We start from the raw sequence: 27,223 nt of genomic DNA, 5'->3' as shown, positions 1-27,223 counted from the left end.
CAGTGTTGTTGATGGTCATTTGGGCTCATGCAGGCACCGGATCCCAACAGCTTCTTCGATAATCAAGTCGTTTCTCCAAAACACCCTTTGGAGAGGTGTCTCTCTGTTTAATAGGCTCTCAAAAGAGAAGAGAGTACAGCGGGAATCATGAACAGGATCATTTAAAGCGCCAGTTTTTAAAAAATGTTTTTAAAGACATGGATGTTCGGTTGCCTTTCATGCATTTTGTATTGTATTACATTTTCTATTTTGGGCTGTTTTGTATGTTTGTCGATGGAGCCGTGTGTATTTTGCCAAAGGGGCATCTAGGGATAGCAGCTTAGTTTGTAAATGATGTGATGCGGATCTTGGTTGTTGCAACAATAACAAAGGATATCCATGACAGCATTACCAGCATGCACTTTACTTGTCAAGCAACTGTAAATTACAAAGCAGCTGTAATGTCACGAAACATATTATGTCTCTATATTAGCAGCTGACAGTCAAGTGGTGAATTTAGTTTTGCAGCCAGAAACCCCAACACTCAGCAATCTCCTGTTGTCAAATCCATTCCCTTGTAATCAGTTTGAGGGTTGGTGATGTCATACACAGTGATCCCAATAACTGATCCACTCTGCCAGAGAATTTGTTCACTCCATTAAAGCTTTGAACGCCTGCCACAAAGCCGTAAGTGCAACACCATAATATTACACAGATGTGTAAGATTTGTACCTGAGCTAGAAGTGGATGCACTTGAGGTTTGTTCAAGGAGACGACTCTATTGTTGGCAGGAGTATAGCAGGCTCACTCTGCCAGGCAGGATTCAGTAACTGGGGCATAAAAAACAGCAGAGATGCCAAAAATAGACCTAAGATGACGACAATGTGAGCCAGTTTCTGGCCGCAGAGACATCTAGCAGACACCCCAGAGAGTTTGTATGGGGTGAGACAAAAGTATTGGGGAATTTTCACCAAGATCAATACTTACTTACTTTTGATAAACAAAAGGTCAGATCAGCCCTCGAGGCCGATGCCTCCTTCAAATGAAACGTGCGAGTTCATGTTAACCCCATGAAAAGGCAACAAGAAAATGGATGTTACCTTTACGAATATGGAGAATAATTGTTAAACTAACTCACAACCGGTCATTCAAATTAAGTTCAAATAGAAAATATAAAAGTATCCACCAAAGTTATAACTGGATTGGATCTGAGCATTCTCAGTGTGCTCAAGTATTCCCTAATGGCCATTCACATCATTTTCAATCAAAGGTAGAGGTGAAAAACAGATTCTACCGGTGTTATTTCTGAAAAGTCTGGACTGTGCCTTCAGCAGAGGAAAGTCAACACAAAAGTGGAGGAAGAAGAGCCATGTGGCACAAGATCACAGAGGGGGGTCATGACACAAAGCCTGACATCCTCTTACTGGATAAACAGGTTTTATTGCTGTGGTTTTACCAGACTCAGAATCTCGCACACACACGCCAAATGTCCTCTTAATAGCCAGCCGTTTAAAACTACTTGCCTAATTAAGGCTGTGTCAGATGAAATTAAGTTTAGAAAGAAGTAATTACACAACATTTACACTCCATTTATGTAAAACCTCTGTGCGCTCCAGTCTCTGCTGTTAATGTGTTTAAAGGCTTCCAGTAAACAATCAGGTCCACAGGTCTGTTTTAAAGGTCTTTAAAGAAGGTGAGCTGTAAGGGCAATACCTTATTTTAAACTTGCACAAGCTCCGTTTGAAAATACAGGGCACTGGATGCAGCATAATTGGTATATTATGGGTAAGATTGTGCAATAAACAAAGGAGAATAAATGACAAATGTAGCTGTTGGATGAGGGCTAACGCCTACTTTAGTGTTTACATGCAGCACATTTACTGTTTCAATGACGGACATACAGTGCATAGGTATATAAATGGTTTGTCAAGCATTAGTAACAGCATTGACCAGAATAATCTGTCATTTGTAAACCATCTGACAGCAGATTTACACATTAATCACATACCTCTAACAACAAATAAATATCCCTCGTCAACAAGTTAGATCCACGTAAAAATCGAACATATATATATATAAAATAATAAATGTTACTTTTTTATTAAACAAACAACGCTATAATCCCACTCTACAGTTGCTCGCTGGCTGCGCTTTGAAAATAAGCTGTAATATGCATAAGTAAATATATGCACATAATATCCAAATATTTATAAAAAAACCTTTTTCAATTGATATCATCATATGCACAATTAGTATTAAACAAAAAATCAAAATAGGGCAACAGAAGATGGTGTGTAAAAATATTGAAAACAGCAATAAGACACAATAAAACTCAAAGGTCGCAATTCCCAAAACAAAGCCGGTTCTGAACGGACCCAGCAGCCCACTGTAGCATCACAGAACACTGCATCTCTGATCCGCCCGTCCTCAACTGTCAGTTGAAGGGGAGAAGTGTAGAAATGAGACTTTGCATAACAAACCTGTAATCTGGAGAAGGTCAATGTTTGAAACACGGCACAATGCTGAAAACAGCTATTTTTATAGTCTTTTTGTGAGTGCACAGAATATGCATGCATCATTAAACTCAAGGGTGAATGAGTCATCCGGTTTGTCAAACTTTTCAAGAACTGCCAACAGGAATATACAAATTTCACATTGTTATGCTTTATAAATTGACGGCTATGTACACATGTGTGTGCTTTAGTTTGCATGTGTGTGTGTGTTTGAGATTCCAGACAGGCCGGCAGACAGTGACCGTGTTTACATGCATTCGAATAACTGGCTTAGGCGGACTGAAATCGAATGATCCGTTTCATGTAAACACCTTTGTTCGACTATGTGCGGTCCGACTACGATCCGATTAACACCCCTGGATAACTCGATCCGATCCGGTTGATAATTCAACTATCGCGGCATGTAACTGTGAATTGGATTAGGAACTGGACTTTGCGTCTTTGCGCATGCTTGAGATCCCGCCGCCCTCCTCCCTCCCTTCCTCCCATGTCGTGACCCGGAAGTCGAAAGAGTCGAAAGAGACGATAATGTCACTATTAACATCATGCAAGAATAGTAGAGGGATGTAGCTTCGCCTTGCTCTCTGCTCGCCATTTTCTCGAAATGTTGATGTTGTTGTTGTTGGTTGTGGTGAAGAGGTCAAGCGGAAATGGCTGTATCACCACGAGTTGTAATGAAAACAGCGCCACCTATCGTATCGGATATGACATGCTTTCAAAGGCCAATGATTCAAATTACTCACTGCCATGTATATTGGGATAATAGCAGATCCCCCAAAAGATAGCAGAGTCCGACTAAAGCAAGATTCGAATTATACCATCATGTAAACGCACTGACTGAGTGGAAGTGTTCCCCATCCACTGCAGCGTGTAATTGGCCAAACAGACCAAAGTCTTGTCATCCCAACAAGAAGGCTGTGTTCCCTGCGCCTGAACGTGAAGAGGTCAATGTTAACCACCAACACACCACTCCACAATTCAGCAGCTTCAACTGCAACTAAAACAAAGCCGCTGAATCGTATTCTCAACCAAACCTCACAAACCAGCAATTACTGCTGAGCTACGATATAAAAACTGTTAAATCCACACTTATTTGCTTACTTCCCCAGAAAAAGTACATTCCACTCTAAGCAGCGCTGAAATGCTTTGCAACAGCAGATTAAATGCTATTTCAAAACCAGCAGCAGCAGAGGTATAAATGAAACGGTGCACAGCAAGGTGTCTGTCAAAGGAAAGCCCGTCGGCCTGAGCAGGTGGATGGATGCGTTGTCATGTATGCGTGTGTGTATTGGTTAGCCCTCCACAAACAGTAAGAGTAAAGCTGACATTAGACACAAATATATCATCCATTTTTATAACAAAAGGGTGTATTACACAGAATTCTCTGTGATGTTGACAACAAAAAACTTTTCCACAGTGAAATCAGGAGGGAACTTTCCTCACAGGACACACATTACCTACAAAGCGTACTCAAACTACGAGAGCAGAGGCACACGAACACGCATAATACACCGAGCTGCTCATGTGGGAAATTCTATTTTTACCATCAGGCAGGGCGAGGCTCGATACAATACAGCACACAAAGTAGGGAAACTATAACAAGGGAGGGAGGGAGGAAAGGGGAGGGCTGCCAGGGAACAAAGCGGAAGTGTCCTTCCTCCTGATGACCTGCAACACAAAGTGTTCTCTGTGCACACACACAGTGCGATGCGGCTGTAGACAGAGTAACATTTTTCCCTCTATCACTGTGGGAAATTCATTTGGGCCGAAATACGTGCATTGAAAACAACTGAAAAAGCGATGCATGTATATGTACGTATGTGTACGCATATATATATATATATCTCACTTTAACCACTTTAATGTCTGCAGTCTTTCGTCATTTTGTTTCTCAATGCTGCTCCTGTTTTTATCATCTGCCCTGTGTAAAGTAAATGTCCATCTGTCCTGGGAAAGGGATTACTTTTCTCTTGCTCTTCTCAAGGTTTCTTCCCATTTAAGGGTCTTTTCTGAGTGTGTGTTTTCTTATCCAAATGGAAGGTCTTTGGATAGAAGGGGTCATATTTAGGACAGATTGTAAAGCCCTTTGGGGTTAATTTGGCATCTCTTATGTTGAGCCTATATAGACATAACTGATTTGACATGGCTATACCTGCTCTTGCAAGCTAATCATTGAGGGGGTAGACATACTTATAAAGCTACTGATGGCACACAAGCGGACCAGGACAGTTATACAAACATTGATAACCAATGGCTTATTGGGTTAGAAAAGGAACATTAATCATGAGGGATTGGTATGGTGCAGAGGATGGCAATTTCTTTTTTCTAATTGCATAGAGGTGACCTCCACCTCTGAGCGAATATAAATCTGTCAAACAAAAATAATACTGAAACATTTTGTCAATATTATGGAAGCATAGCCCAAGATAAATCATACTCCTTATTATGCATAGACTGGTGTGTATGGAGACTGCAATCCCACCAGTCACTCACCTCCTCCAGGGCAGCCACTGTGTTCCTGCAGTGGGACATCCTGGTGGTGAAGTTAGAGGCAGTCGGCGATTTATAATCTTCATTCGTCTCTGCCACAAACTCTGTAACTGTGATTTGTTCCGGCATAATTAATCCGTGTGATGGTAGCGAGAAGAAGACGCAACTTTTTTGCAATTTCCCCTTTGTAACACAGAAAAGTTCACAGCAGCGGCAGCGATGGCGTCTCTGACTTCGGCGGAAAGTAAACCATCTCCGGGTGCGTTTAAGTCATTCCGTCGTCTGCTCCCGACACGATCCAGTGGCGCCGCGGCGGTGCACGCTGCTGGCTCGAGGAGCTTCACCGTTGGCGCGCGCACGCCGCGCGGTGCGACAAGGTGATGGGCTCGGTTGTATCCTTCCCGGGCTCTCCACACCACGACTCTCTCTTTACTTTCGGTTTCACCGACCGTCGTCTGGTCACTGAAGAAAGTGGAGCCTCCTCCGACTGGAGTATGCTATCCGCTCTCGGTGATCCCAAAGCTCCGGCAGCAGCGGGGTGAGCAACTTCTTCCTCCTTGCCCGGAGAAACAACAACCAGCCGCTTCAACTGGAGCGCAAGAAATTGACAAAGGTAGAGGAGGAGATTCAATGGACGCGCAACAGCCAATGAGGAACGCCCGCTGGTAATTGAGAGCCAATCGGGATTCAAGGGAGGCGTGGCCTCGTGCTGCCTTCAGAGGCTCCTCGAACACTACCAAGTCCACTTACCAATGTGTGGCATTCACGTACTCAACTGCCTCCGCAATCAAAAGACCTTTGGTTTAAAAGCTGTGATGTGTAAATGTGTTTACAGTTAGAAAACACTACTACTTACACAACTAGTTAATACTCATAGTTAGCAGCTTGTTTAAGCGAACAACAAACGTGTGTAAGTCAGCACTTGAAATGTAGGTTAGCCTGAAGATTGAAACACGAAAGACAAAATGGTAATAAATAAACACAAAACGACATTGAAAGTGATAAAAACACAAACCAGATTAAATTAAAAACATCTCTTATTTAATAATAACATTACTTTTTTGCAAAGCTAGTGATTATGTTTAGGTAGACCTAGGCACGTGGTCAACTTTCAGTCTCGAAGTGGTTATGTTGATGTTGTACAAAACTGTCCAACTGTGTGTAAACTGTTTATAGTGTCAAACTATTGCAGTGCATGTCAAACAGTCTGTAACATTTCTTGACCACCCTCCTCTCTCATTAGTGTCCTGTGTCCATGTACATTTAATTAATCTAGATTCTGATTCTCACTGAAGAAAACACCTGTGAGCTGATTTCATTTAGTTTGATGACGCTTGTTAGCCACTTATTAACAGTAGGATGCATATCTCAGGGGTATATAGCAGCAGTGTCAGTGACAGTCAGACAAATTACGTAAATGCATCCATTACTATGTGTATTCAAAGCAATTTTTGAGAAAATAAATAGAGCCTGTTTTTAAGGGTTTCTTTTTTTACAATCTATTTCCTTAATCAATCAGCTCAGACTAACTATCTGTATTTAGAAGAAGACAATTAACAAAATTCAAATGATGTTTATTCATTTATTTCCATAATGTTTTGCTCATGTGACACAAGTCAGTGTTAATAAGTCAAATATATATATATTAAACAAACAACGCCATTCTACAGTTGCTCGCTGGCTGCGCTTTGAAAATAGGCTGTAATATACATAGGTAAATATATGCACATAATATAAAAATATACAAGAAAATAGGCAAACTGCTAAATATTGATCTTCCCAGATCTGTTTTTCTCACATGTTTGACACTTCATTGATCTATAGCAGACGGCACGCAAAAGCGGCATCTTGATTCAATTCAATTCAATTCAGTTTATTTGTCTGTACACATAGACATCCCTGCAAATAACCCTTCAGCACTAGTTTATTTCTTAAACTAAATAATGATGCAGTGTCATAGTGGAAGTGTGTGTGTGTTTGTTTTTGTGATGCAAATAAGTGGATATGTTTTCTTTCTGTTATGTTCGGCATGAAATGCACATATAGTGTTTGGTCTGTACAGCTATTGATAACGACAACTGATCAATGAGGTCATAAACTGTCTCTCCTTCATTAATCATTTCATGGGATTAACATGTATCACGACAGAGGTCACAGCACAAGCCAACAACACTGCCTAGTCATGTGGCATATACCGCTGCTCAATATATGTGTTTGAGTTACCTTTGTGTTAACATTTACCCAGAGATCTGAGTGGAGATCATTTTTAATAAGCCCAGATTTGTGCCCTCACATGAATCGGGAATATAAATCTAATTATACCAGTAATTGGCAATGTAAACTTTATATCTGTGTCCCTCAGAGTTTACATGAAGGTAGCTACAGCATCATATAAGAACATATTTAGTGAATCAGCCAAGAATAAATTTGATTTAAAAAGGAACAAATCCTGTTGGGAAAAGGCAGATGAGAAAGAAAAAATGTGTTTCAGTACCCACCCCCTGAAACCTGTGAAGATTCTCTCCCCTGCCTGAATTGTTGTCACCGGGAGCTTGAAAAGGTGGCTACTTCTGCTCCCAGGGAGCTTGCGTTTTTCCTGGGCTTTGGGATGAAAAATCTGCTGATGCTTTCCAGTTCATTCAGTCCCGGCAGGCCAGCCGTTGGTATAAATAGTATCACAGCGGCCGAGGCAAAACCCCGGGCAGCTTTTAAATCACAAACTGGGCAGTGTTCACACATTCTTTCAGCTCTGCCGCGTCTCCTGGCAAGCTGCTAAATGAAGAGCCCGAGACCCAGGCTGACCCTGACTGGCTGTAGGCCGAGACTCCCTTATGAAATGAATACACACACTCCCAGCGAACATCTGCCATCCAGAGACAGAGCGGCTCAGTCAGTGAGGTAAAGCAGAATCAAACCCTTCTCTTCACCACTGACATGGCGTTATATCTTCAGGATCATCTGCCTTTCTGAATGCAGGCGTTATCCTTTGAATCGAGACCAAAACCGCCTTGACATTTCTAAAGTGTCGGTGCAGTTGTGCTTTCTGGTGCTGAAGAGAAGCACTGGAAAGCAAGGTAAACAGGCTAATCCAGCACAGGTTGGGAACTTAATATCAACAGAACCTTTTTTTTAATATTTCACGAGACCTGGAAAAACACAACCGTACATTTTAATGAGCGATCATAAAAATAATGTAGCTCAAGGAAACATTTTGAAACTGTTCTGTGTCATATCACCTTTGATGAGGTGATTAGTGATTTTAATGGGAGAACAAACTCAAAGTGTTCATATTATACCCTGCTTTAGTGCACAAAGTGCTATTTTCACTTTCCTTTTAAAACAAAAGCCGATTTGGGGACAACAAAATTCAACCAGACAGCTGCACGCAGAGCAAGAACCAAAACATGTCATACTGTAAACAGAGATGCTCTTTCAAGATAATTATAATTAGCGTTGTGACTTTTACCAGAACAGAACACAGGGTGCAGCAGGACACAAACGTCCAATATAATGATTTGAATGTTGGCAGGAACAGACAGCTTGTCATAGCAGTGAACGAGGCCGATGTTTGAGCAGAGTCACTTTTTCCTACTTGCGCTGCCATGACATCACGATTATTTAACAGGTGGGATAACCTCCTAATCCAGCCTCTTGAATTTAAAATTAGAGGAATGAAAGACTGCGTTTGTTTCGAATAATAAACAAGTAATTCTAACCATTCTGCAGCTGCAACTTTCCAACGTACAAGTGGATGATATGGTATATCCTGGGCAAAGCTCAGGTCCACAGCTCAAACCTTCTTACCTCCGCTTCTCGCAGATCGTAGATCACATTACTAACTGAAGACTACTTTATAGAAGAGCGAGCTGCACAAATGTGGCTGCACACGGGCAGGAACAGAACAGGCAGTGCCTGGTGAACCTGAGCGGTAGCTGCACACAGAGAGACTCCTAATGGGAGAGGGGTGAAGAGAAGAGGGGAGGGGAAGGCCAAAGGAACAAGGGGAGGGAGGGCGGTACTGAGGGGAGGGCAGTGAACCGTAACAAACTGAGTCTTTTCTCACAAACTCTGAGAGGAAGCAGCAAAATCAGTCCAGGCCAAACTGTTGGACCTTTATTTGAATGGATGATATAAGATGGAGGTAAAACGGATATCAGACAACACAGAATCCAGTTTACCATCATCACCGAGTGTCATGTCTTTGCAGAGTGCTGACACTGTTCTGATGGCCTAAAATGGAGGAACAACTTTTCTACTCATACTTTCGTGGGTTTAATTACCAGGTCCGCCTCCAGAGAATAACCGCTTGCTGGCATCAAATACGCGACAACTCAAAATACCATAGATATGTTTTGAAGTCCAGACTTCGGTCCACAGAGACAACAACACTCGGAGTTAGTGGTGCTTCTCACATTGACCATTGGCTTCCCTAACCTTTACTTAGTAGTAACCCACTACATTATTTTGTAGGGTTACAAGTTACATAAAGAAAAAGTTTACATCCACTGTGTGGCATCTAAAAAAAGAAAAGAACAAATTATATTTTCCCCCTAAAGTATCTACTATATCTGTAGTAATTAAACAACAGTGGTACATTTGAAGTAATTCACTCACAGAGTCATCCATTATTTTTAGGCCAGGTGAAAGCAGCATCAAAAGTCAATGTTCAATCAACAATAGAAATTCAATTAGCTGGAGGAGATTACAAATTGTCCTGTGCTGTGTGGCTGACTGTAATATATGACCAGGACACTGCAATGCATGATTGATTGTCTTCATTTTCTCTTTACTGAATAGCACACAAAGAAGGTCATCTGGTCATTAAATCAACATAACTCTTAAACAAAGCAATGGATCTTTCATTCATTCAATCCAAATCTGAGCACGCCCAGACCTTCAACCAGAGGAAAGCTCCGGCTCACAGCTTTCATTTAACCTTGCCCCCCTGAAGGACATACACAACTAATAATGTTATGTGAAATAATTGCATGACATTTACAGCCAGTCCATATCACACACTCCCATCTGGGTAATGGCCGCTAAGAGCTGGGGGTCTGCAGCTGCTTCACCTTCAACATTAGGAGCAAGTGGCTTTTCCAGTAATTATTGCTCCTCTCAGGATTTGGCACTATGAGCCCGGACCTGTCGAGCGTCCCTGCACTTCATTACACTCTGACAGGCCGTGTGTCTACCTGCCTCGTCTTCTCTTGGTTTCCTCTTTACAATAACATACTTGATCAAGCGTTTCACTTCTCATTCGCACCCTTAAAACAAATCACCACATTGCAGGAACGTACATGTTGTCTTTTTGTCACACTGCTGAGAAGATTTGTTCCTATGGTTAAATTGTTATAGCAAAGCATCCCATTTGACTCCCCCTGAGACGTATGAGGACACCTCTCGTGAGCTCTCACTTTCTCCTCCAGAAATGGTAAGTGGCTTTGAATACATATTGCATGCAGCTCTGCTGTATATTGCCAAAAATCTCCTCCAGTTCTCGAGCAACGTAAACCACAGGATATTAGTTGTGATGCCACAGGGCAAAAACACAAACACACAAAAACAGAAACACACAAATGTGATTATGATCTCTGAAATCTCAGCAACTCATTCGGTTGCCCTGTTCTGTGAATATACATCTCTCACCACTGTGCATTGAGAAAGTAAACTCCGTATGTACCAAAGAATACCAATTGAAAATGACACTACATTAATTTGGCAGATGCTTTTGTCCAAAACAACTTACCAAAAGTGCATATGAACTCAATAACAGCAAATGTCATCAAATAATGAACCAAAAAATCCATAATTAAAAGTGCATGAACAAAATAAATCCAGAGCGCTGAAATTCAGCTTCACGCGGCCACCTTGAATGTACGAAACATCTCCTTTATCACAGTATCGTGTTTTTAAATGTCCACAATTAAATATTCTATCCTCATTTTCATTCCAGCTAAACAGCCACACGCTGCAGATTCAAGGGCTCTCCAGAATCACATTGTGTCGAGTTTAAGGGAGGACATAGTGACATAAGCTGTGTGAGACAACACGACGAAACCAAAAGGGACACTTCTGAGTCAAGTCACGAAGAAAACACACATTGCTCTCTGAGAGTTGACCAGTCAGACTCTTGAGCTGGATACCTCTCAGCTCATCCGCACACATTTAATTTAACCCAGGGGTAAACATTGACCGCACCGCACGCTCTCACTCAATCAGCACCTCTGCAGCACTGTGAATCCAAATCAGCCTCATTGACAGTCCTGCAAACTCCCAGAGCAACGGTTGCATATTCCCAGGGTTCGTTGCCTCCCCTCTGACACCACAGGAGACGGGTGGGACGCCTCCCCGGCATTTCAACTGGCTGTGTTAAAGAACAAGAGGTGGCAGGACGAGAGAGCACCTTTGGGTTCTGCTCGGTTTTGCCTCAATTAGACAATCAACTTCAAAATCTTGTGCCCCGATTCTCAAATTATTTAAAGTGTCCGCAGAGTTAGGAGAGAACGATGAGTTGACTACAGTTTGGTGTGCAGGAAATAATAAAGTACAACCAGCATTGTGTGTGGAGGGATCGGTCAGTATCCTCTTGGGAATGCTAATGGAGGGGCAGCGAGCTCTGTCTGTGTAACTCAATGACAGCGTCTGTTCCTCCCCGAGTGATCAGTTCAGTCCGACTGAGGGCAGAGTGGAGCTTACACATCCATCTTGTGCATCCGTCTTCCTGGCTGGATAGAATTGTAGCTGTATGGATAAGCTAATCGTGGTGAATCCGAACTGCAGTACACAGCGGCAGAGGGTACACGGAGAGTCTGTCATGAGGCAGAAATGGAGGCACGTCATCTTTTCTGGGACTGATCAATACATTCTATAAACTAGAATGGGCACTCGGTAGAGCGCATACCAAGATTCAAGATTCAAGATGTCACATACATACACACAGCAGTGTGTGTGCAGTGGCAATGCTACACACACAGTGCAAGCAAACAAGTACACACGTACAACAAAATAAACAATACAAACAACAAGTGTGTGTGTGTGTGTTGTGTGTGTGTGTGTGTGTGTGTGGTGTGTGCAGTTGTGGGTGTGTGTGTGGGTGTGTGGGGTGGGGGTTGTCCTGAGATCAGAAAAAGGGTCCTGCCTGTCTCAGTCTCTCTGTCCGTCTTCAGTGAGATTCTTGATGGCCTGTTCCTGAGGCTGTGACAGTCAGTTGTTGGGGTGGTATCCTTCATGATCCTGCCGGCTCTGTCCTTCATGATCCCTCCTGGCTCCCTCCTGCTCCCAGAGTGCAAGTCTCCTGTGGGTGGGGAGGCTCGGGTCACCCTCGCCAGAAGAACTCTGCAGAGCCTTCAGCCTCTGAGCGGAGTAGCTGTCAGGATGCTTAGGCTGTGAACCAGGCTGACTCAGGACAGCTCCAGAGTAGAAGGACTGAAGAAGGATCCTGGGAAACTTTAACTTCTCAGCTGCCTGCTGCCTGAGGCTGGCTTGCTGCTTGCCTTTCTCTTGTCAGTGTGTGTGTTGTGTTGAGATGTGGTGATGTGTGGTCTGTGGTATTTACCCCAGGTATTCTCCACCCCTCAGTCCCTCCCAATCCAGTGGTGAGATGGTAGCTCTGTTGTTGCCCTCCTGTCAGTCCACAATCAGCTCTTTATTTTTGTGTTTTTCATGATGAGGCTGTTGTCCTGGCACCAGAGTGACAGATCAGCTTCCTCCAAACTAGGCCTTCTCGATCAGGCCATCCAGGGGCCCACCACACCACTGTCATCCGCAAACTTGATGATTGATGAATGAACCTGGCCACACAGTGATCATGTGTGTATGGGGACAGTAGGGGGGGGCTGAGGACGCTGGGGGGATCCTGTGTTCAGGGGGTGTGAGGGGAGGGTGTGTGCTGCCCACACCTGTACCCTGTGGCCCTGGAAGTCCAGAGGTCCCAAGCACAGTCCAACAGGGGTAGGGGGCCAGCCAGTCATCGGCCAGTCTGGGAGGGACTATGGTGGGACTATATGAAAGCTGAATAATCAATGAACAGCAGTCTGCTGTCCCCCTCCTCCTGCCAGATGAGAGAGTGCAGGTGGTGTGCAGTACCTGGGCATCATCATCATCCGTGGATTTGTTTGGGCGATAAGCAAACTCCATGGAGGAAGGGGGGAGGAGGGAGATGCAGTCCTTTATCCAGCTCAGCCTCTCAGCATTTGACCGAGGTGAGAGTGAGGTCGGTAGTCATTCATACATGCTGGAGAAGCATTCTTGGGCACAGGGACAATAGTGGATCTCTTGAAGCATATCACAAGATTGGGCATTGAATTATGAACATTTTGGCATTAGTTGCATGCCAATTGGACAAAAATGTATCGTGCTATGGTAAAGAAATGATTTTGACCTTTCCATGACCTTGACCTTGACCGTTGACCCGATTGATCCCAACATCTAATCAAATGGTCCCCGGATAATAACCAATCATCCCACCAAATTCCATGTGATTCAAGAAGATTTGACCTGTTCATGACCTTTGACCTTGACCTTTGACCTGATCGATCCCAAAATCTAATCAACTGGTCCCCGGATAATAAACAATCATCCCACCAAATTTCATGCGATTCGGTTCAATACTTTTTGAGTTCTGCGAAAGATTTTGACCTGTTCATGACCTTTGACCTTGACCTTTGACCCGATCGATCCCAAAATCTAATCAACTGGTCCCCGGATAATAAACAATCATCCCACCAAATTTCATGCGATTCGGTTCAATACTTTTTGAGTTCTGCGAACGATTTTGACCTATTCATGACCTTTGACCTTGACCTTTGACCCGATCGATCCCAAAATCTAATCAACTGGTTCCCGGATAATAAACAATCATCCCACCAAATTGCATGCGATTCGGTTCAATACTTTTTGAGTTTTGCGAATAACACGCATACAAATAAATAAATACACGGCGATCAAAACATAACCTTCCGGCATTTTCAATGCGAAGGTAAAAATATCAATGCTGGATAACATTATCAAGTTTGTTAGGTTAGCCCAATGATTATTATGAAATCAGCCGAATCTCGATAAGTCATTGGCCTTATCGGCCTCTTGATGTTATTGCTAAAAGTCACCGTGAACAAAACATTATTTTGAACACCAGAGCGAATCTTTTTTGCTCAATTCACAAATGTCATTTTGAAGATAAGTTAGACATTATGAGAAATATCTTTGGGAAATATGCTAACACACACAACTTCTGTGAAACTGCAATGTGGTTTTTTCCGACAAAGAGAGGAGAGAGAGGGGATGAAACACAGCAAGGAGTCACGGGTCAGGGGTCAAGGGTCAGGGTTGAATCGTGCCACAGCCAAGGTCAGCTCTACCGGGTGAACTAGAGGTCACCCATTTACTTCGATTTTTTTCATGATCATTTAGTGAGCTTTAGAGGTGCAGGTCTTTGTGCTAAGCTAAGCTAATCAGCTGCTCACTGTGGTATCAATCTTCACATTTAACGTTCCCCATACAGCATATAATAATAACACAAATATGTCACTGTCTTATACTGTCACTATATGTGATTATCTGAATACATACCATGTGTTGATGATTATCAACGAATAACATGTTTTGGACATTCCAATTTGAAGATAATAAGTATATGTGAAACAAGAATCCTTAAATTCTGCTCCGCTTTCTTTCACTCCCCTGCGGCCTCTATTGTGTGTCCACTTCGCATGCTGCCTTGGTTTGTGCAGAGCTGCCGGACTTTAGTGCGCTGGCCATGGAGGGACTCAAGAAAATGATTGTCTGAATTTACCTGTGATGTTATTTTAACAAGTGTATATTTGTGTACTTGTTGCCGTGAACCATAACAGAATACAGATAATAAGCAAGTGTGGAATCGATGGAAATAAAGCTCTATATCCAGATCTCTTTGATTTTTTTGAGAAGATTTCTTTCTTAACCCTCCTGTTAAATGTAGCATTTGAGAAATAAAAGAGGTAATGATGTAAAAATGTAATATGATGACTGATGATGATATCCTGAGAGAGAGAGAAAAAAACTTTCACAAAAAAAAAGCATTATTAATTATGGTGAGTTTCAGTTGTGTGGTCCCTAGTTATGAGCCCTTTTTATATCATGGCTTTGAGTATTGTTTTTTTACCTTTAGGGTCAATTTGACCCCATTTAATGTTTAACGTCGGTGTTCTTTGGGGTCAATTTGACCCCAGGCTGTTTTTCACTGTCAAACATTTAAGAAATATCAACTTTTTTATATATTTAAAGGGCTATTTAGGTAGTCAACAAACAAACATAAAGTACCTCACACTTAAACTTGGGAAACAATATTAATTCTAATAATTTCCTGCAGGTTTTAATTGCTGGGGTCAAATTGACCCCGAGGGTAAAATATGTTAGTAAATGTGAAGGTAACAGGAGGGTTAAAGCACCATGAGAGGGACTAATGCAATCGCCTTATTAATTGAGAGATGTGACCTTAGATAAAATAAATCCAGAATTGAAAAATAGTGCATACGGTACTGAAGGGGAGGGGAATTGGATGGATGCTTCGCCCTTCAGCTAACTGTGGGCAGAACATATCACGATGAGCTGGGAGAGCTTATGTTTCTGCCACTGAAATAGATGGTGGTTACGGATTTGACGCTTCACTTTCCAAATGTTTTGTTGATGTGGGAAAAAGGATGGGCGTGTGTGTTCGACGAGTTGTGGGTAGCATGCTGATGTGGGATGTTACCACTACAATCCTCATCTCCTCTCCCGATGCTGGACGATGCTGTAGAATAAGCAATACACAGTAGCCAGCAATAATGCCAGGGGACCTTCGCTGACTCATTTATTATTAATGGAGAGTAGAAGAAGCATATTTCTTGGATATTGCACGACACCCATTCACGGGACGCTTCAACTTTAACAAGATGTCTTCCCGCTGATATTTCCAGTAATCCAAGGATGGAATTAGTAAATGAGCAAGAGCATATTGATTGTCTTAACCAGTGCTGGGCTATTTTGAGCGATGATGACAATGTGGTCCGAGAGAATTCCCAAAGGGATCGCAGAACCATTGAACTGTCTGCTCGCTTTACAGGAGTCGCTACACCAAGATGGAAAGGAAGGGATGGGAGGAGGAAAGAAAGTCCATTGCGAGTTGTTGATATGATTTTAAGAGGCAGGGTAGTTGTGGTATAAAAACTGTTTATTTCATCTCTGTGGTAGTTATATTTCAGGAAGCCCCGTCCACTGACCCCTTGACAAAAAGTCACTTCCTGTCCGGTCTGGAAAGAAAAAGGCTGCATTTCCCTGGAGGAGCAAGCCAGAGTGCAAAACATGAACTATTGACTATATAAGGAGCTTATGGACTTTGTCACCACATAACAGATCAGCCATACAGCCTGGATTATATACAAATGTGAGTCACCCCACGATGGGGAGTATTTTTGGGAGGGAAACAAGGCACAAGAAAAGGAAGAGAAAGGCAAAGTTATCGCACATGTCTACGCTTGTGAGCGGCCTGGCACTCGATGTGAATGAGTGAGAACCTCCGGTAGCTCATCCACTCATCCACATGCTGCTTCAGCCTTTTAAATAGATTAGCGGAAGCTTTGTCTCGCCCTGCGCTTTCTCCCCGTCTCTTTTCTCTCTGAGCTCTCAAGGTGAAGTATCAGTCTGTGAGAGAGGAAGGGGACGGGGTTGTCATGGCGACGCCAACTTAACGAACTGTGTCTCTCTCTGTGATTGTGGGTTTAATTGGATATCGTAGAGGAAGAACAAAAACACAGTTAGGTGGAGTGACGTGAGTGCAATGAAGCTCCGTCTCCCAGCTGCCTTCATGTCCTACTCCTTTTCTCTTAGTTATGAATGATCAATGGTGATTATATAAGAGCTGTAGTACACGAGGAGCATGGTGAACGTTTCAGAGAGCATGATGTCGTCCATTGAGGAAGAGAGAAAGGACCGCTCTGCATAAATAAATAACCTGCAATATCCATCATCCATAACATATGCTTTCAAATAAATGGTTCATTATTGTTGAGAGATAATCAGTAATTATACTCACTGCATGCGTGCTCTCTGCTCTGTAATGTAAGTTACTTTTACCAACAATGTGTTTTTGCTCAGCCAGCTTCAATACTTCACGGAATCCTGCTGTTAATATGATGTGCAGTCCCAAATAACGCTGTGGTGGTTAAACAATTTAATGTAATTCCTCACAGGCAGACACACAGGCATGTCACGACGGGATTAGGGTGGACCCAAATGCACGACTCAGGAGACAGATAATTCAAATAAAGATTCTTTACTGAAATCGTCGTCAAGATCGGAACAGACAGAATATTCAATCTATGGAACGCTCGAGGGCTCTGTCGGAAAAACACAAGACAATCTGGCAGAGGACAAGTGGAAGTGAGGGAGCTAAATAGTGAGGGACTAATGAGGGGATGGGCTGCAGGTGAGAAGGGCGTGAGGACCAGGTGAAGGGAATGAGGGACTAACGAGGTGATCAGAGGCAGGTGAGGGGAGTTGGACTGACGAGATGGGAAGCAGGATCTGGAATTACATGATAGTTAGTGACAGGATGAAAACAACTAATACAAAAAGTAAGGTGTGGAGCTAAACTGTTACACAGGTATATAGCCCACACACTCAAAGTGCTCTTCCACATGCAGTCAAATTGACTGGGAGCTCTATTACTACTGGGAAAGCACTCCAAATGTAGCATTTGAGAAATAAAAGAGGTAATGATGTAAAAGCATATGCTGATGATGATAAAACATCCTGAGAGAGAAAGAAACTTCACTGTGAAATCAAAAACATCATTATTAATACGCAGGTGAGTTTCCAGTTGTGTGGTGCCTAGTTATGAGCCCTTTTTCTATCATGGCTTTGAGTATTGTTTTTTTGATTTGTATATATAAAAAAAGACACAAAACACTGCTTTGTTTCACAAATATCACAAACACCAAACAAGGGCATACATCAACTAAAGCTGGCCTTGCTATATCTTTACATCTCTGTGGGGAAACCCTGTGATAACACACAATGCTTATTAGGCAGATATCACATTATAATACTTGCCCATTTCTGCTCAAAATATAAACAATAGCCCAACAATTAATTAAAAAAGTAATTTAATTTAATTCAGACAGTTAAAAAAAAAATCCCTTGCCACAAGTTTGAGCTGTTAATTCCCATTTTTACTGCAGTTCATTTAATAATCCAACAAGTTTCTCTGGTTTATTATGTGCACCCTTATCACTGAACTGACGGTCTTTGTAACAATCAATGGTCACATAATCGTAATAAGTTTGAGAACCCATTCATAAAGTTGACATTGCTTCCTCTATTCTTGTTTACTTTACTTTACAAAAAGGAACTTCCTGAATTAACACATGAAGATTGCGGTCAGATGGGTTGTCATCGGTGTGTGAGTGCTGCCCTCTATTGGCTGCTGGCTCTTGCTTAAAATAACACCTAAATAGATAATTTCAGTGAAAAAATCTCAGATTACAAAGTATGATCAAAACTTCAGAGGAATTATGTAGTCGTTATGGTTAAAAATGCATCATAGTAAAGGTTTGAACCTGCAAAGTATATGAATTATGAATAGAACATTACATTATTATTTGGATTACCTTTGATTCGTTGATTTATGGAAGTATTTGTTTCACAGATTTTATTGATGAAGTACCAGATACGTATTTACTAAACCCTCAGTGCGTGTCTGAGGGGGAAATACTGTAAACCACAAGGTGGTGCTGATAGACAGTGAAGAATAAAAGGCAGCATCAAGGTAAACTTCAGGACGTTATTGTGTAACAATATTGGCAACAAATGGATATCTGATTGATCCCAATAGACTCATGCACAATATATGGTGCTCACTTTGACCTGTCTCTTCAAAAACATTTTCATACCTTGCCCAGTACCATTTATGAATATTTCCATTGCCAAATCAAATGAATTGTATTGATATCAAAAATAAAGAAAATGTGCCTCAAGGGGATTTAAACAATAATGCCGTTCAATCAATGATATGCAGGGAAAGGTAATATCCTGCCTTTATTACTGATTGTATTGTTCTTTTTTTATGTCTTACAAGGAAAGTCAAACTTAAAACACAATATAGGTCTACGTTTAAAATATCTTCAAGAATATAGAGTGTAATTTTGACACAATAAATAAACGAAAGAAAATTACGAAAGAACCGTTTTTTGCAAATCCTTTTGTTATTTTATTGGGAAGAGAAACGCAAAGCAGGGCAGGTGACCGGAAATACAAGTCTTTCAAAATAAAAGCCACGGCAATAGAAGGATTGTAGGAAATATTTATTTTACTTACAGTATAAACACATACCAAGGCATATGAGAAGAAAAGTAAATTCATCAATATAAATACATAAACCTGGTCCGATGGGAGCATGTTAGCAACAGCAATTGACTATAGGCGGTTTAATTTGGATGTATCCATGAACACAGCTATAATCATTATTCAATTAATCGTTGCATTGTTTCATACAAAACAGTTCGTAATATAGTTTATTTAATGTCATCTTTGTGTGCAGAGTTGTTGCTGTATTTTTCCATCATATTGTGCTGTTTCTTGAGTGACCGCAGAGCATATGAGGAGACGCAGAGTAAAGGTGTTTACCCTTTTCACCAGTAGATGGCAGTGACGGTATCAATAGGAAGCACATGTAAGAATAACCAACTGTCTCTTTAGTTTTTAACTGTCATCATGTATAGCCTTGTGATCGACACATGCTCACTCTTCCATGTGGGAAGGTTTGGTTCTAAAACTATACAAATATAACAATTAAATGCATGATATATAACTAGGTTGCAAATGCACCATGAACATAAAATGTCATACAAAATAAACGGCATAAAATAAGTCCAGATCAATAACCTGGTTTGAATACATTTATACTGCCATCTCGTGGTTAAAAGGATGAACACCTCCTCTGCGTCTGCTCCAAAAGACTCTGCTCGGCGTTCACTCAAGAAACAGCCCAATAGGGTAGATAAATAAAAACCTGTGTGATAACAGCAACAACCCTGCAAACAAAAACAACTTATTGAACTATATTACTTGCCTAACAGCCTTATATTGCCTTGGCTTTTATTTTTGACAGACTCGTACTTCCGGGACAGACGCAAAACAAGGCAATATAAGGCCATGCGTTGAGCTGTCTTCAGAAGAAAAAACAAAAGGATTTGAAAAAAAAAAAAAATCAGCTCGTTATTTGAGTTCGGTTCTCTCGTATGGTCGTTTTTGGTTTCAAACCGAAAATGAAAAAAAAACCATCGTATTTCTGTATCTTCGTTTTTTCGACTAAACTATCAAACAAACGACCAGAACGTACACGGACCAGATACGAGCCCCGTTGTTAGCGTGTAACAGCCATCACTGGTCTCATTGTAGTCGTTCCCTCAAATGAATCCTGCCAAATGGCCTCCTTATATCACACATGTCTCCTTCATGTGCGGAACGCGAGAATGTGAGCGAGGTGGGGCGTGACCGCACGCAGTTTAGTTCGGTTCAAATTCAATTCGCCTTGAAGAATGTAAATCAAAACCCCTTGCCATTTACAAAGTGGGATTGGCTGATGGATTTCTTTTTCTTCTTACGATAGGTGGGTTGGGCTGCCATGCTCTCCACCCACATTATCACCGCTTGCATTGTTGTCAAAGAGACACTGCAACCAAGATAGCTCACGTCCTCCTCCACTAGACATTTTAACCATTGTCTCATTCGTGGGTAGCGTAACGTTAAACATTTTTAAACATCCAAAAAGTAGACACACAACAAGTTACGCCAAAAGGCACGATCTATTTATGTTCATGTAAAAGCTTAAGCAAAACAATTCCACTCAAGCTCGCCAACTCCTAGATCAAATACGACGTCCTGTGCTCCTAACTGACGTTAGACGGGAGAGAAAGTGGTCGAGCAGGAACTATCTTGTCATGATTTTGAACTCTTTGTTGGATGTGCGCTGTGGCTGACAACCGTCCAGCCCGTCGCAACAACAGCAGCAGCGGCGGCATCAGTGTCTCTATCATCGCGAACGCCGAGGGGAGTGAAGCGAACCGGGGAAGGAGAGAGAGAGAGAGCGAGAGAGAGCGAGCGAGCGAAAGGATTTAAGGATACCGACCAAGCATGGCTACCCAAACGACTGCATCATGCACTGGATCCACTCTGTTGCAGCCAATCAGCGACATTATCAATCTCCCTGTTGATCAGGTATGTTTTCTTTTGAAAGAGCTACATATTAATACACGAACCTCCTGAGTTGATAATCCATTTTTCACACAGCACCTCCTCCATTGTCGTTAGCTAGCATGAGCGCATACGACGTTAGCAGAGGCTGATGATGCGCAGCGCTCTTCGCCCCTCAGGCTAGCAGAGCCTTCATACATTCCGGAATGACTGGAAACGAGCGCACACAATCCCCGTTCGGGTTTCCACCATCGGCTAGCTCCCAGGTCGGGCTACAGCACGGCTAATGCCTTTTGTCTCTTCACATCGATGCCCGCAGCTTTCATCCAGCGGTTCTCCAACTGGACTCCAAGAACCCTCGGAGAGCTCTTTGATCTGCTTTACTGATCAGATCACCGCTATAATCTGGATTAACCCGTTTAATTTATCCCAACAGTCACTTGTAGTTAGCCCTGTAATAGTGTGTAAGTACCGTTAGGCCGCAATGACCACTGTTATCCCCTTTGGCAAAGAAACAAACCACAACATATTCTAGTTTCATGTAAAATGACCACGATCCATGTTCATTTGTAATGGCAGTCCTTTCACACGTTCAAGCAGCGCTGTAATGGGTTGGGCAACCTCTGTATTTAGCTACCGATAGTTTTCTCAAGTGGAAGTCATTGCAATATTTCTGCAAAAGTTTGCATTTGCAAATCGGGCTTTTCACTTTCACATTGACAGACGCCACGCCTAAACCACAGCCGGCGCATGTATGCAAAGAGTCATTTCCATATCAATGATTTCACCGTTCAGCAGAGCCAGTGGTGGAGTGTGGGAGCGTCTCGTCATGTCAACACGGATCAGGGTTGGTTGGACGAGGCTTCTGTGGAGAAACGCAAACACGGGAGCGTCTGAGGAAAGGTTGACATGAATATAATGTTAAAAATGGTGGTTTCCTCCAATTACGTTGTGATTTGACTCGCGTTAAGGTGGAATCCTTGAGTTCAGCTTCATTTCCAGTTTAAGTGAACACCGGCTGAGTCCACTGTCATGTTCCTCAATTGCCCAAATCAGTATGAGTAACAATTTATTGTAAGGCGCCACACTATATATATTTTTTATTCTACTTATCTACTTAATCGTATCTTTACTCTTTCCTGATCAGCATGAGGTCACATTCAGATGAGCCGATATCCTTCTCCTGCCAGGCTTTCTTCCATGTAAGGCTCATGACTCACTCCTCTCTTCCCATTGGGCCTCCCAAAGCCTTGTTGTACACACCTGAGATTAACAAGGTGTCTGGTAGGAGCTTTCTATTGTCAACTGTGATCGTGAAAGTTTCAAACGTGGCACATTAAAAACATGTGAACGTGGTCTATCTATCAGACCACAATGCACACAGTGACTTACCTCTTACCACCTCGCCTTCTTTGTGGCTCAAACAACAAACTCATCCGATCATCTTTCCCCCCGATCTGCATCTGCCGACCGGAACGTTTTACTGTGCCTCATATGAAGCGTTCAAGCCTGTGTTAGGAATGTCCCTCGGTGAAGACCAACGTTTCAAAGTGACGAGCTCTGCTTTCTCTCACAAACACACTCTCTAAACTTGGCACGCCGATCAAGCGCTTTCATCCCGGTGCGTCCAAGAAGGAGAACCCCAGAGTGTTATATAGATGTATTATTATTAGACTGGTCATGAGAATGTAATGTTTGTGACACTGGGTGGAAGAAAACATTCTTAAAAAAGTACTCTCTAAAAGGACATTGAGATCTAACCTGTGTTTTTATTAAGCATCTGAAGAGCATGTCCCTTTTATAGCTCGAGACAATGACATCATTAGCATGAGGCTACCCAACACTTTTACAAGACTACGGTAGCTACAGAATAGTTAGCATCTGCCATGGAGCGAACGAGGAGTCGCCCACTGTGTCGAAATATTTATTTTGACTATCTCGGAGAAGGTCTCCTGGGTTGTTTCTCCACATTTGAATAAATACTGACTGACTAAGTGCAAGTGGTATTGTACGAATGAGACGCACAGCCACGCCGCCTTGTTGATCAGGTGTCACCCTCGTGACAATGTGGTTTGTTAGCTTCCTGCCAACTGGGTTCTCTCCTGTGCCAGAGAAACCAACGGAGCCGCTCTGGTCGGCGTGGCCCTCTGACACGCCTTCATGGAGCTGCCACAGTGCATGTTGGACTATACGTCTCCCATGGGAGACACGGGCGCGCTGGCCTGTGTCAGGGCTATCATGGGAACTGAAATTTGAACTGACATTCTCCTTCTCTCTTCTTCTCTCACCTTTTTCCTTTCTTTCTCTCTCACACACACACAGAGACACAGCCGGTCCCCTCTCAGTATCACGCTGTTCCTACTGTGACGAAGTCCTCCTGCATTTTTGTGCACCTACACAAACACTATGTTCACCCGGTTCAGGGGTTCTGGTACAAAAAATGTGAAATGCGTGGGCTCAGATTACACATGCTGATCCCAAGCTGTGTCTGCTCCAGATTTGGTTGCGTTGAGCTCTTTTCATCTGTCCTGAACCTTGTGGAATGAAGGCCACGTACAGTTTGAAGTGCTGCTCTTAGTCTTGGAGACATTAACCTGACAGTGTTCATGAAGAATAGCCTTGACATTTTACTGCATCGTATCTGCCCCCCCCCCCCCCACATCTCTAGTTTAAACACCCACTTGTTCGGCTACTGCTGTAGACATTTCCACTGGCCTTGCAAAAGATAACCCTTTTTTGCTCTCTCTTTAAGCTCATCATGTGGCTGTTTTTTTTAAACTACACATGTATGGTAGATGGTACTGATCTCAATCCCTTCAGGATTTAGCATGTTATTATTATACATTGACACAATTAAGCAGAACTGCCTTGTGGATTAGCTATTTTCAGGGGCAGCTTGAGACTGAGTCAGGTCCAATTTCTTATGTGGAACATTTACTGTCACTGTCGGGGATGCGTGTTCAAATCACACTGGTAAGCTTTTCATGCTGACATCATTTGTGCTGTGCTGCAAGGTTTGATTTCATGTCCAGTTTTGCCCCCGCCCTTCAATAATACGTCCAACAGGTCATGGCATCATGAAGCATAATACTGAGCTTCAGAATGAAATCTGGAAACCAGTTGACTCCTCCTCAAGTGTTTGCTGGTTCCGAACCGTATGCTATTCATGGCAGAAAACCAGAAATCGCCCTCCACGACTGTACTTTATTTAATAATTCAAAATAAGGTTCGAAGACTAGACGAGGTTCGCGACGTTTTTCTCTTCAACTGAAACGGTGACGTTTAGCAATTTATTCAAAATTGATCTTGAAAGGTTAGTGTCCCTCGGGACGGGGCTTTTATAACTCATTTGTAGCATCAGCTGTGAAGTCCCGCCACAGCGGCAGCTGTTTCAATAAGCAGCAGCTGGGCTCCGGTCCAATCTCACCACTGGCTTTTTCACACATCTCCATTGAGCCGTAACAACTTGCTGTTTGTTTGTGCTGCTCTTCATTGTCTCTGAGCGACACGCCCTTCTTTATTGGTAGACTGTACCTTTTGTCGGACGCATCGAACGCTGCGGATAAAGATGGTGTGACCTGAGGAAGCGCGCCGAGGCCTTTCGGCCGTTCTCCAGGGCGGCTCTGAGAAGCGTGGCGGTGCGGACATTCCCACCGACGCTGTATGGTTCGCTGGACAACCTACCCCTGAGAAGCCCAGATCCTTGATTGGTTTCTTTGTCGTCAGTATTATTTGTTTGCCATAAGTCTTTACCATTTGGATCAGTGGAGACTTTTGGATGATGTAATGTTTTTACTGTCAGCAATGACCTTTTTTTTAAAAACATCAACGCTTGTTGATGAGAGTGTGGCGGTCGTGTAGAATGTTCTGGCTGTGTTCGACGAGCACATTTCCACCTGTTGATACCGATGGATGATGTCATTTGGCCGGCACATTGCTCTCTCTCTCTCTTGTTCCTGTGATTACTTGACAAAACACAATAAAACGTGAACAAATTCCAGCTTTTTGTATTTTATTCAAGGACAGCAGAACTTGAACGCCTCTCTTTAGGAACGGGCGAGTTTTTGCAGCGCATACATCATTTCAGTGTACCGATGACGTCCAACGCTGCAGTTATAGGTACCAGCTCACAGTGTACAGGCGGTGCAGCTGTGTGTCCTGTGTTCACAAAAGGCTCGCTGTACAATCGGTCTTCTGTTGATGTGACATATTGGATTGTCACAGTCAACGGCCACGTCTTTTATCATGATAACAAGCCCCCTTTTGTTGTCGCTGCTGCATTTTTTTTCGCCAGGCCATTGTACTGTACGCCGCTGAGCCCACCCAGGGCTGAGGGTTTGACTCCCAGCTTTCCTTTTATCCACTGACAACTCCCTACTATCAACGACACACGTCTCACGCTGGAACAGAATGGCTCGGTTAAAATGAGTTTCACCAAAAAACATGTAATTCTTGTAAAAAAATTCAATAACATTAGGTTATCTCTGTCAAACAATCAGAATATGTATCTCGTAATGTTAAGATTTGTGGACATTTCTCAGAGGTGGTAAGGTTTTGGGGAGCTTTGCCTGAAGAATGCCAACTTGGCTTCCTTCTGAGGTCCCTTGCTGCTGGCTGAGTCCCCAAAGCCTCTGGCTTGGGAGCGCTCAGCTGGTCTCACTTGGGTCTTGTCAGAGTTTCTCTACCTCCCCTTTGTCTTTAATTGTCTCTCTCTGGGGAGTCTTATGGCTCCAATTGATTTCTTTCCCCTCAGCTCTCTCTAATGGAGCGCTGCTGCCATTATTATAGTACACGATCAAGACAAGCATGTGTGATTTCTCCTGGGGAATATGGAAAGACTTGGCTATAATGTTAACATTACTGGATGGTTGACAACGGGCAGCAAAGTAATGGTTTCAAACAGGCAGCCCTTCATAAAGGTGGCTTAGACTTTATAATCATGTGTGTAATGAAGCTTATCTGCGTGACATTTAATCCAGAGAAGAAGAAGAAGCATTGATCATAGAGGCAGAGTTACTGATGCTGTAAGAAGCTCAATACACATGTTTCAATTCAATCATTTACTTTTGATTTGTATTGATCAATATCAGTAACAGTTTGCCTTTTTAAAGGGTTTGACAATCTGTACAGCAAGAGAACATCCTCTGTCCTTGGCCCCTCGGCTATGTTTATTCAGCACAAATAGCATTGTGTCATAATGTATCTATGATGAAGATAATTAATCTGTATTCAAAGATTATGGTTCAATACATAGTATCAGAATAGATAAGCTTGCTCCAGTGACCCCTAAACTCTTATCTTTTTTTTAAAGTATGAAAGTACTTTAGTATTCATAATGTTGCCTTTTTCCTCACTGGGTCTCTATAAAGGAATAGAAAATGTTCTAACGCCACATTCTTGGTTCTACTAAGCTTCTGCAGTCACTCTTTTATTGGTGTTTCTGGAGAAATTTAGCATGTTCTTGATATGTATTTTCTGTATCCTTAGATGGTATTGTTTGAGTTAAAACATGATGGTGACTGCCATGCGTGTGGGTTCTTTTCCTACTTATAATAAATGCAGCCATGGTATTGTAAAGCCAGGACGGGCTCGTCGGGCCGTCATACAGTAGATATAGAGAGGCAGGGAACTTTGTGCATCTGTCAACCCTCTTCACTCCGAAGTGCTCTGCGTTGCCTCAAAAGAGGACACGTGACTCGGCTTACTAACTCATTAGTTTAGCTGCTAATGGCGTGGAGTTATGAGGGTGGATTTTGTTTCTGTGCTAAAAAAGCCTTCGCTCTCGGATTAGAGTACCAGTTTAATGTTCGCATGGCACAGCGCTGGTTGGCACAGGGAATGTATTTTCAGGGAATCATTTGAACAGCTTTTTTTATTAATTTTTTTAACAAGCCAAGTAAGTAGACATAGATGTTGTAGATTGAAGATGCTAACAAGCCAGTCTAGCATTGGAAGTATCGCCTATAGGTATTATGGGGCCGGCCCCATTAATTTTAATGTATTTCTTACTTTGCAGTTAGGCATTTTAGTGA

At 42.5% G+C, this 27,223-nt stretch overlaps 2 protein-coding genes across 4 annotated transcripts in view; one reads left to right on the top strand and one right to left on the bottom strand.

The window, feature by feature from the left end:
- The window catches only part of asap2a (ArfGAP with SH3 domain, ankyrin repeat and PH domain 2a), a 70,855-nt gene extending 48,740 nt beyond the window's left edge, over positions 1-22,115 (bottom strand). The window contains exon 1 of one of the 3 annotated variants that reach the window (XM_056427144.1): positions 21,980-22,115. Coding sequence is in view for 2 of the 3 variants with exons in the window: in XM_056427145.1 (XP_056283120.1) it covers positions 4,986-5,111 (126 nt within the window). In the remaining variant the exon portion in view is untranslated. Of the gene's footprint in view, positions 1-4,985; positions 5,546-21,979 lie in introns of those variants that run through there. The other 2 variants (XM_056427145.1, XM_056427143.1) reach the window with 2 other exon arrangements.
- The window catches only part of mboat2a (membrane bound O-acyltransferase domain containing 2a), a 45,383-nt gene continuing 37,390 nt past the window's right edge, over positions 19,231-27,223 (top strand). Inside the window, exon 1 of the mRNA XM_056427148.1 lies at positions 19,231-21,215. Within this exon, the coding sequence (XP_056283123.1) occupies positions 21,132-21,215 (84 nt within the window). The 5' untranslated portion in view covers positions 19,231-21,131. The remainder of the gene's footprint in view (positions 21,216-27,223) is intronic.

This window comes from Pseudoliparis swirei, chromosome 11 (genome assembly GCF_029220125.1).
Source record: "Pseudoliparis swirei isolate HS2019 ecotype Mariana Trench chromosome 11, NWPU_hadal_v1, whole genome shotgun sequence".
Lineage (NCBI taxonomy): Eukaryota > Metazoa > Chordata > Actinopteri > Perciformes > Liparidae > Pseudoliparis > Pseudoliparis swirei.
Note: the sequence above shows the minus strand (reverse complement) of the source record. Positions and strands in the feature narration are given on the sequence as shown.